This window comes from Thermobia domestica, chromosome 12 (assembly GCF_964235325.1).
Source record: "Thermobia domestica chromosome 12, izTheDome1.hap1.1, whole genome shotgun sequence".
Taxonomy (NCBI): Eukaryota; Metazoa; Arthropoda; class Insecta; order Zygentoma; family Lepismatidae; genus Thermobia; species Thermobia domestica.
In genome coordinates this window covers 176,790,720-176,802,846 of record NC_137465.1, presented here as the reverse complement: position 1 = coordinate 176,802,846, position 12,127 = coordinate 176,790,720, and the positions used below count along the sequence as shown (strand labels likewise).

At 35.2% G+C, this 12,127-nt stretch overlaps 1 protein-coding gene across 1 annotated transcript in view; it reads left to right on the top strand.

The window, feature by feature from the left end:
- Nucleotides 1-303: 303 nt before the first annotated feature.
- LOC145666850 (homeodomain-only protein-like) overlaps nucleotides 304-12,127 on the top strand; it is an 88,830-nt gene continuing 77,006 nt past the window's right edge. The window contains exon 1 of the mRNA XM_081734425.1: nucleotides 304-455. Within this exon, the coding sequence (XP_081590551.1) occupies nucleotides 434-455 (22 nt within the window). The 5' untranslated portion in view covers nucleotides 304-433. The remainder of the gene's footprint in view (nucleotides 456-12,127) is intronic.

The window sequence follows — 12,127 nt, the reverse complement described above, 5'->3', positions numbered from 1 at the left end:
CTTGTGGTTTTCCCTTAGTCATTCAAGGTAAAAAATTGGACCATTCGCTTCCCCATTGCTTACTTCGAAACAGAATCACACTGAAGAACACTATGTTCTTAGGAAAACAATCAGGATATTAGTAATTTCAAAACTATACGTAAGTTTAGAAGCGTACGCATACGCAATAGGAATGTAACTGTAGGTGAAATCTTGGGTAAGTTAGACACACTGGCTCCGTGAAAAGAACTGATTCTGACGTCATAATTTCGTCGAACTCGAACAAGTGAGGTAATTGGTTCACTAGTTAACGCATGCGCAGAAATCTCTATTACATGTTCCAGCAGACGATTTTATCGTGACCTGTTTGTATACACATTTCATTCCGTAAGTTTATGTGCTCAAGCAAGTTCAACAAGCAAGTCAGCTGTTAATCGACAGAAGAGCGAGAATCATGGCATTTTCATATACAGGAGGTAAGTGTGTTTACATTATACTTAATCAAAAAAAAAAAGCAAATCTTAATTTTGCTTTATTTAGTGTACATTCAAAGTAACTTCTTATCAATTTGTCGTTTAGTGTAAAAAGAGTACAAGTTTATTTTAATTTAAAGATTTTTTTTTCGTTAAAATTTATTGCAGTATTATTTATTTAGTTCCGTTTCACTATACCTAGATATAGTAGATACAGTACTGAGAAAGAAAATATTGCTAGTAGAGCTTCATCGCAACAAGTTATTGACGTTCTCATCTTTCGTGTGGGAAAACCGGGTTCAAGCGAGACGGAAAATGGAGAATCTACGTTAAATTGTGGGTCAATCTCAGATATATCCTTTGCTCTGAAAAGGAATGTTAGATAGTCTCCTAATAAATAAATATAGAGGTAAAGATATAGCACTTCGGCTTTGCTTCGTGTTGTAATGGGTTCGATTCCCAGCATGGACGCCGACTCCCAGGGTGCTCTGATGCTTCCACACAAAAATGAGAGAAGAAAAAGAGAAAAGGTAGAAAATTATAATGCTTCACTATATTTCTTAAATGATAGAAAACACCTATTTTTTTCATAGAGCGGAGTTGGGGGAAGGGGGATGCAAAATTTGGGTTGAGACTTTACGAAGGATGAAAACATTTAAAATTGTGGCGCTGAGAATCAAAAGTGACAAAATCATTTTCACTGTAACTTTTTTTTTTTCCTTGAAGCGACGATTCTGTTTTAAATTAGAAATTAAAGAAATGTTCTCGTACATTGAATACATTATCATTATAGAAAAATATGCGCATAAATTTTATCCTATTTTACTAACTTAATTTGCTTTCTTTCCTTCCAAAGTCTGTAAATCCAAAGTTTAGCGTTCAGAATGGGGTGAGAGAACTAAGAACGGAGGATGTGAACCCTGGAACCTTCCTGGTTAGACCATAATTCTCTCATTCAATGAATTTTTCTATGTTGAAAATAACACTCCATTTTCATTGAAAAATACCTTAAGATTACATTTTTAGTAGGGTTAATATTTAAATTTTTTCCGGCGAGGACTTCCTACTAGGAAACTGTGAAGTTTCCTATCTTAATAAATAAAATTGTACTTTTAAATTTGTTATTGTGTTGTAAACATAATACTTTTTTTTTTTTTTTAAATATAATCCGAAGTGTTGATGTAAATTCATGGAACATGCAAGCATGCCATTTTGGTAAGTGTAATGCTGGGTTCAGTTCCCAGTAAGGACAGAATTGTCGATGTTGAACTACCATCCTGAAGGGAAGGCAATCATTTCCGCTCAGAAATCCAGCAAAAGTTGCTTCAGAAGCAGATAGAGAGCACAGTGACGCAGTGGTAGAGCGCTTACCTTTCGATTGATTTCACTGTCTATTTATTTTATAATTTAGATATAGGATATTGCCCCCGTCAAATTCACGAGATTCAAAACAAACTTTTCTTCCGTAATTCCATCGTTAATTAATTTATATTCTACTCCAGAAGTTTTCAAGGTTATTGCTCAAATGTATCCACTTTTTCGAAAACATGCTAACATTTTGACAGACTTTCCGATCAAAAATCACTTCGCTTCTTACATCTTTGAAAATGATGTCATAAATAATTATCACCAAAGAACAATACTACTATACAATCTCAACAACACTATGTTTGCATATGCAAATAAAATTTTTATTTATAAAACTTTTATTTATGGCATGATTAGCGTAGTCGCCAACGCTGTCGTTTTTGGTACGAGCGTCCCGGGTTCGATTTCTGGTGGGGACACTCGGTTGAAAAAGTATAAAAGTTTATTTTATCAGGCCAGCCATCCTGAATGAGGTTTTCCAGTGTTTTCCTCATTCGCACGACGCTAATGCCGGGATGGTACCTAAGAAATAGGTCTCAGGACGCTTCCTTCCTTCCTTTCCCACGGATAATGTGATCGCCGAGAGATGTTGTCCCTCATACGTAACATGCTAAAATTGCCATAGATGTCATAAGCCCAGAAATCTAATTCATAAATCCTAAATATCTAAACTAATTATTTATTTGAAAAATATCTTAACAGCTCTACCAAAACTCAAGTTCACTACGAACTTTATGCACAGAAAACAAACTGCGTCCATATTTTTTTTATTGCATCTTACACACCACAATAAAAAAACTTGTTTTTTAAAACTCCTGTGACGTTAATGTGATTAAAACCAAGAAATAATGAATAGAATTTCTAGAAAGTTCTGTTGAATGTGTGAGAATTCTTGTAGTAATCGATCAAATGAACTACTTTATAAAATAATATTGTCTAAGCTGTGAAAGGAGATTTTAATACTTTGTTGTGTCTTATTGAATGATGTTTCAGTGTTCAAATTCTATGTAGACTAACATTTTAAATTGAGGGTAAAACTGGATATTTTGAATATAAATACAAAAAATTCGTCTGTCTGGATATTATTTAAACTCTATTCCCGACAGAATTGGATTAATAAAATGAAGACTGACAGCGAAAGTTGAAAAGAAAGCGGACTTAACGGTGATCGTAATGGTGATAATGAGTCATTAACTCTCTATTCACCCGCTTTTATCGCCTGAAACTTTCCATCTTTTTTCCTTTTAAAAAAAATAAATAAATGAAAATTATTTATTGGTTGGAGAAACTTGTCCGCTTAATTTTTGTCTTTTTTTTTATTTTCATTGAATATTGAATAAACATAAATCATTTTAGAAAAAAAAATGTTGCTTTACGTGAATGAACTATTGGCGGATCTGACGTCAAAAATTAAATCATTACCTGTAATGAGTGGTAGAGGAAATGGGCGATGGAGTATTTCCTTAATACTAGATCCGCACCCTCAATTTGCTCTTCCTCAAGGCCATGGCTGTGGGATTTATTACCGGATGTGTGTATATAAACGCTCTTAATTTCTTCTACTTTTTATTTCTCTCTCTCTCTCTTTCTTGGGTGGTGTTTTAAAATCAATTTTGTTATTGGCAGTCTCTCTCTCTTTTTTTCCCCCTTGTGAAGCATGAGCGAGGAAAGCACTTTAAAGATACTTACTCAATATTTTAGTAGAATACAGAGGGACACAAGTATTACATGTCAATCAAATCAACAGACCGCCTAAAGAGAACGACTGCACAGTAATACATAGTGGAGCTGTTCATACGAATTATGGATCCACTTACAAACATATCCCAGGGGCCACTGCTTCTGGGAATAAAAGATTTTACTTTCGTATGGCATCATTTTCCGATGGAGAAAGCAAAAGAGAGGAGTATGGTGGCTCAATGGTAGAGCGCTTATTTCTGGTGCGTGGGATCCCTGATTCGACACCCGACCAAGTAAGTTTTTGTTGGACAACATCGTGTTTGTGGGTTTTCTTGGGGTACTCCCGTTTCCTCCCACTTTTTCATTCCACCAATTCTTTCATCAACATTCACTTGCCTTAATCATCATATCGCTTAGCCTAACAGAGCATAAACGTGGAACATTAAACTTCAAGATTTCATTTCAAATTGTTGATAAAAAGAACATGCGTATTCTATTTCATTTTCTTTAAAATAGTCGGACTGGGTTAGCTACTCAAATTGTCTCCATCACTTTTTCTTATGAGGGCTTTTGTGCAGTATAATCTGCAATTATGAAAATAATAGGGTTTCACTATAATCACAAGAATGTATGTATGAATCGTTACATAACACAGCATACTTATATTCTGTATTGAATATCATTTTATTTAACAAGTGAAGTCTAATATAGGCGAAAATCACCTGTTCAATTTTAATTTACCACAACAGTGAAATTAACGCTGATAGTTCATTTATTGCGTGGAAAGTATGAATATATTGCCTGAAATTAAATAAATGTCTTCAATATCTCTTAGTTAAAGGAGTAATGCTTCTATTTCCAAAACAACTGGGAAATATAACTGGTTTAAGCCTAAATACTAAGTAATTAGGGATGTGCACGAGTCGGGACATATCTCGAATCTCGACTCGACTTGATTCGAATTCGAGTCGAGATTCGAGTCAAGACACACTTTGTAAAATTCGAGATGAGTGGAGACAAACTTATTTCTCGAGTCGAATTTTCGAGTCGAGACACGAGTCGAGTCGAGATTTCTCGTAAAAATCTCGACTCGACTCGAATGTCTCGAAAATCTTTCTATATCTTTAATATTATTTTGAAGAAAGTGTTCACTCAGAAACAGCCTTGAAACCAATTCTCGCATTTATTACTTTAGAAAGGTAGAGAACACATAAACTTAATAGTTAATCTTTCGAGATCAAGATTTAATTTTCAGCTCAATTCAGTTAATTAGTGAAGTGCTGACTGTGTGTAGAATGGGGAAGGCGCGCGATCTATATGAGTTTGACCGAGGGCAGGTTGTAATGGCCCGGAGACTCGGCACGAGAATTTCGGAAACTGAAGGACTTGTCGAATATTCGAGGAGTGTTATGGTGTCTTCAACATGTGGCGAAACCAAGGGGAAATGACGTCCAAACGTAGGAGGGTTGGGCAGACTGGTAAAACAGAACAGGCAGCGACCTGTGTCGGAACTAACATCAGACTTTAATGCTGGGCAAAGTACAACTGTGTCTGAAAACACAGTGCACCGAACACTCCTAACGATGGGCCTCCCAGCTGACGACCCATCCATGTGCAAATGTCAACACCACGACATCGGCAACTACGACTGAAATGAACACGTGACCATCGGCATTGGACCTTGACGCAGTGGCAGAGAGTTGCATTGTCTGATGAATCCCGATACCTTCTTCATCATGACGATGGGAGGGTGCGAATCCGCCGTGTTCCAAGGGAACAGCTCCTTGACACCTGTATTGCGGGATGAAAATAAGCTGGCGGCGGCTTAATTATGCTCTGAGGAACATTCACGTGAGTATCCATGTGTACAGTAGAGATCGAGCAAGGCACTATGGCGGCCGAGGTGTATCGCACACTGCTTGCAGACTACGTACACCCCTTCATGACGACCATGTTTCCGAACGTGGTAGTGGCATATTTCGACAAGATAATGCACCATGTCACAAGACCAGGAGTGTGATGGAGTGGTTCAAGGAACACAGGGACGAGTTCCAAGTGATGTGTTGGCCCCCCAACACGCCGGATCTGAATCCAATCGAACACATCTGGGATGTGATTGAACATGACGTCAGAGCGCATCGCCCCCCTCCCCGGAATTTACGGGAATTAGGTTACCAGTGTGCTGCCAACTCTCTCTAGTGACCTACCAAGGATCATTGCATCCATGCCAAGACAAGTCGCCGTTGTTATCCATGCCAAAGGTAGACATACTGACAATTGGGTAGGTAGTCATAATGTTCTGGCTGATGTGTGCGTATTTTAACTGGTATATTTTGTCTCGATTCAAATTTCGAGACGTCTCGTCTCGAATTCGTTTCGAATCGAAACAAACATATTTTCGAGTCGAGACAACATTTTCTCGAGACAGGCTTATATCTCAACTCGACTCGACTCGTGCGGATCCCCATAAGTAATGTAAAATAACATCACACAATACAGAATCAAAGTAATATAACGTTTTGTGATATTCACCTTTTCATAGACCCTATTTCTAGTTTGTCTAGCAGACCTTTCTTGCAATGGTACTTTGAAAAACTCACCATATTTATTTGGTCATTTGTTGACTGATCCGTTAATTAGTCCTGTAAATATAAAGAGATAAACACCGTCGACCTGACTTTTAGTTCAGAGTCGTAATTATGTGGAAGTTTGTAGTTTGTACTTGAAAATTGAGGAATCTGTGATTTAACATCCCACGGTTATGAAATTGGTCTTTACGATACTCTAATCTTCAAAATTTAAGTATTTCTGTTGGTCACTAGTTGCCACGTTGCTAAAGCTGTAGTATAATTTATAAATTCATCAGTTATTTGTTTAACTTCGGTTTTCGTCGTGCCTGAGATATTTGTCTATTTGATCTACAGAAAGATGTCATAGCCTATTCATTTGAAGTTTGGAGGTACAGTAATTCAATTGACAGCTATGCAATTACTACATTTCCTATACATTTACAAATAATACAAATGATACGAGTTCATAATTTCGATCTTTGTTGGAACATTTATTATATTTAAAGTATTTTTCTTCTAAGTGAACATTGTTTACATATATCGTTAATTAAAAATAGATTCGTTTAAAGTATACAGTATATTGCTTTTAATATCATATCTATATGTTAAACATGACAAGGCATTATTAATTTTAGACTTTGTCATTCAAAATACTTCTGTAAAAAGAGATTTGTTTGAATTATTAGAGCATAATGTTCTTGATTACGTCAAAGTATGTTTGCGTCGTTAAGTGAAGACAAAAATAATTTGATTACACTTAGAAACTTGACATCAAAAGAAATCTCAAGCCTGACATGTTTTGTGATATGCTGCACTTTGTAGATTATTTGCATTAGCACTTATACTACATCTATCTTATCTTTGGGCGTTTTATCGTTATTTTGACATTTAAATTTAGTTAATTTTAATTCCTTTTTCTTGAAATACAACGGACATTATTAATCGTTGATGTCAGTAAAATCTATCTATATATATAAAAGAGAACGTACAATTCTTTGTCCGCTCATCACGCTAATACGGCTGAACCAATTTCTTTCATTTTTGGGGGGTTATTAGGATTTGGACCCTAGATGGTTTTTATCATATCACTTTAATTTTTAATTACCAGTGTCTTGAGATAATTGACCATTCAAGTGTCCATAACGTACAAATCCTTTGTTATTAGTTCATCATAGGTAAAAATAAACGTATTTATATGCAACCCGCATGACCGTGTCACTCGGCGGGTTAACATAAATGACAGGCGATATACAGCGGAAAATAGCTTGAATCTTCTGTTTAAAATTTTTTAATTGATTTGCTTATTTTTACAGACACTTTTACAATATGCCAGCACCGGGATGACCGCAGCGGAGCGGGGCGGGTTAAGATAAATGACAGGCGATATAATGTTAAGATTTACTGCAATCTTCTATGGTTTTTATCATATCACTTGAAAGCGAAAAAGTAAAAATTATCTAAGTAACAAAGTTTATTGCGTTCCGGGGTGACCGCAGCGAAGCGGGGTGAACGCTGCTAGTTAAGACATATGTTTAATCTGTACCCTGTCGCACTTCAGTGAAATTAGGACGCATCTTTAATATACTCTCTTGCAATTATGCCTTGTGGGTTAAGAGGGATGCATGGTAAAAACTGATGAATAGTGGTGAAAGAATTAGTACAAATAAAATAATGGGAGGAAATGAAAGAGTTCCAAGAATACATCCAGATACGATGTTATCAACTATAATTTCATGTGGCCTCGCTTCGAATCAGAGACTTTTCGTATCGGGGATGAGCGCTGTACATCTACGCCACTTCAGTAGCCTACAAATTACTTCCAACTGTAATCTCTTAGTGACATCATCTTCTGTCTTGTTGTTGGAAACTTTGCATTCATACTCCTTTAATACAAAGAAATATGATCAGGTGAATAGCGTGAAGTGTCTTGATTAAGCAACCAAGTTTCTGTTCTTTCTGCATTGCTTATCGTGCCAGAGGACCCATAGACATAAATTATTTTTTATTATTATTAGATTTATTAAGATTGATTAGTAGTAATGCGTTGTTTATTTCTTACGTACCAAATCTCAGTTTGTTAACCTATCATCTTGATTAGTTGAACTACCTTCGCTACATCTTGAGGAAACTTTAACTGTTCTACCGTGTGAGCTGAAATTCCCATATCAATTGATAAATATGAGACTACTATAGGTATCTTTATACGAATACCTCATATTATAGTACTTGTTTACGTGTACAAAATACATTCACCATCAAACATTTTAATTTCATTTCATTTGACACTTGGATTCGTATTTTATTTGTCATTTTTGTATGCTTGTAAATTTACTTTAGAAGATTATGCAACATGTATTTTAGAATTTATTACTTCCAAGTTGATCCAAAGCTGACACTTTGTGACAATTACGCTCACACACTTAATTAATTGTTCATATATTCAAATTAAAACATCTTTATATGTAAATTCAATTTATTTTAAAAAAAGTCAAGGAAAATTTTATTTTGTTTCATTTAGCAGCCAAGCGAACCTCTTTCATTTGTCCCAGGTAAAGAAGTTTCTCTGCTTTTCAGAAAAAAAACATAAGACGGTAACCGCACTAATAGACCACCCATTTTTCTACCTCGCCAGTAAACGGTAATGGAATTTGCTATTGTTACTCCAGCCATACTGTCGCACTACCAAAGTACCTCCATATCGCAAATATCACGTCACAGACACACAGGAACCAAAATTTTTTATCTACAATCTTCGCAAGTGCTTCTGAAACTCTTTAACATCACGTACTAGCCCAGAAGAGACGCTAGAGACCCAAGCCAAATTATCAACCGATTTTTGGGAAATGGTGTCACGAACTTAAAGCGGCGAATCAGAATCCGAAATTCAAAATTCACAAAGAGAAGAATGAAGCGTCTATTTTTTTAAAAAAATAAAGAAAGCTGGGAGAACGCCCACACGGAAGAGAGGTTACTCTAAGTCGACACTTCATCGTGAAAACATCACCAACACGCGATTCATAAGCGTACGTCAACTCATATGTACATATATATATATATATTTAAGTGTTTAAATTTCAGAAAAATGGCTAGCTAGACACCCGTTAGCAGCCAGTTACTTAAACCACGCGTTATCCACAGCAACTTCGTCGTTACAAGATTATTTATACAAATATTTAAAACATCGACAGATAGACATAATTCTTATCATCGTACGGTAACGCTACATAAATGGTGATGTTGAAGTGAGTCTGTGATTCTATATACGTTGATTTCCCGCATAAAGTGCAAAGACAGGAAAAGTAGTGCGATGTATGGCGGATATATATATAAACTGTGCGAGTGAAATTTAAGTGCAGATGGATTTGATAAGTGACGCATCGTTGCATTTCAACAACATGGAGATGAAGGACGGAGACACGGGTTCGATCCCCGATACTCGAGACAGATGCCTTGCCACAGGAAGACCCAGACGCTTCAGACAAACGAGGACCTCTTCTCCGGGAGTTGAATCCAGAGGACAGCGGGGTCTGAGAAGGGACATTAGGAAGCATTGTGACGGTCAGTTAAGTACAGTGCAGTTTTCTTCTGAAGTGTGGAAATATAAGCGGAAAGACTTATTAAGGTAGGACAAAGTATTCTGTTATTTTCTTTATTGAAGAAGGACTATGGCCAATATTTCCGTGATTCGTGATCTCCATACTCACCTTTTCCTAGAAACTTCGGGACATTGTTTATTCATACGGAACTGTCCGTAAACATTTAGAGCATTTTTTTTCTTTCTTTTTAAAAGAAGTAAACAAATAGCCTAATGCCTTGGTTGCATTTCCAAAATTAATTCACTGATATAGGAACTGTTAATTTCATTCTTGAATAAGTGCCATAAAATTTTTGATTATTTTACTAGTGAAATTTGTATACATTGATTTGATCTTCAATCATGCATTTATTTGTAATCGTAATGTGTCAATATTTAGATCCTTGAAGCCGTCATTATAATCATTTATATGCAATCCAGTATTTATTTATATCAAGTATGAATTATTTCTCTTTTAAACATAAATCGCGTTTAAGATGTGTGAATGTAATGTAATTTCTGTTTTGAGTAAACTATGATTTAGCGTCAAAGTCTAGTTTTTCAAATTTTAACATTTGTATAGGTTGTGTTAGGGAAATATGTGTCAGAGCGGTAAACAGGCTTAATATGATTTTATTGTAACTTGTCAATTTTTATTATACTCATTCTTAAAAGAAACAATCAATATAAAGCTTCCAAAGACGTGCTATGTTGAGTAAGTTTCAGACAAATAAGTGTAAATACTCTTATCTCGTAATATCGTTAGAGTCTCATAAATAAGGAAAACAACTTAAGATACTCGAGTAAATCCCTTCGGAGGTACCTATCTGAGCAACGAACGCAGATAGGGTCCATAGCTATGGAGAAACGTGTATTCGCAAAATAAGGAATCAGTGAGAAAATCAGAGAGTGTCGACAATATAATTATTTTGATCAATTGGCCAAACTATAATAATGGTAGTACTATATATATATATATTTCTGTGTAGTGTACTTGAATATGAAATATTTGTGTAGTTAGTGTTGTGTAACGATTTTTATTGTGAATTGTATTATTTACCAACTGATATAGTATGTGTACAAAGCTATGTTTTGTTTATGCAAATCTTTTAATATTGAAAATTCATTAGAGTTCATTAGAAACAGTGCACTAAATTTTCTCAAAAGCATACTATCGCTTCTAAACTATTTCTCCAGTAAGTCTTGCAAGCAACCTAAACCATTAATTCTTTCATTCCGCAATCCGATTCTTAAACTTATTTCCATTTCTTTTATTAATAAAAAGAGGTAGTAACTGTGGGCGAATTACTTAATAGTCGGTTATGTCTGGGAGGAAAACAATAAATCATTTTGCTAATTAATATTCAGTTTAATAGAAATTTTTGTTTGTATAACTACGTCATGGTAATTATAAAGAATCGAATATTGTCAGTTTAGTTGAGTAGAAATAGATTGTTGCTAAATTTTACAGTCAAGATTGAATAATTTGAATATTACGTTGTACAGTGAAGAATGTGTTAAGAGAAATCATATTATTTGGTCAAAACAGTCAAAAGTCTGATTCATTTTCCGTAAAGTCAATTAATTCATTTTTTTTGTAAATCCAAATTAACTTTCTTGTTGATTTTTGTAGATATCACCTTATTTCTCGTTAAATTTATTAAAAGTCTATTTGACGTTAGAACCAAAGCAGTTATGTGGTTATCATTTCAAAGATATGCCTATTTCTTTAACCGTTATTAGCATACCTAGAAGAACAGAAAAAGTTGAAGCACGGTTACATTGACCATCAGAAATTTTTATCTAAATTAACTCATTTAAAAAAAAAAAAAAAAACTTTAAATTAAACTTTCCTTGTTTGTTGCTTTTTAACTATTTTTGCTATCTCCACACACTTCGGTGACAGAGTGATAGTCAGTGTAGCCAACTGAACAAGCCATTAGCGAAAAATCTTTCTTTCAGCTTTGCAGCTTGTGAGATTTTTGCTCCGCATGTTTAAATCACTTAACTATTAACTACGCACCTGTTTTCCTAGCGCCTTGGAGACACCGTTATGGGGAAAACAGGATCGATTAGACATTAGGTCATCTTTCGTTGTATATATATCATTTTTTTTTTAATTCCAAACCATCTTAGCAAAACTGTATTTTTACCTTGGAGAACTGAAGTTCGAGCCCCGTGGAGTCAACTTCAATTCTCCAAACTCTCATTCATTTTTTTTTAAATGTTATTTGTGTAATAGGCAGATGAGTTGCCACTCATCAATACCATTCACTTTTCAAGTACAAGGTCAGGTATTCATTTTTCTGATGCATATTAGGCTCATCCGTGAGTGCCTTAATTATTCATTCTAGTGCAGATTAAATATGCAAATTAGAGATAAGGAATCGAATTCCGAAAACAATACGTTTCATATTCCTCGTCGCCCGAATACGTAAGATCTGCTTATTCGTAATATCACGCAGTAATTCTATTTGGCAGCC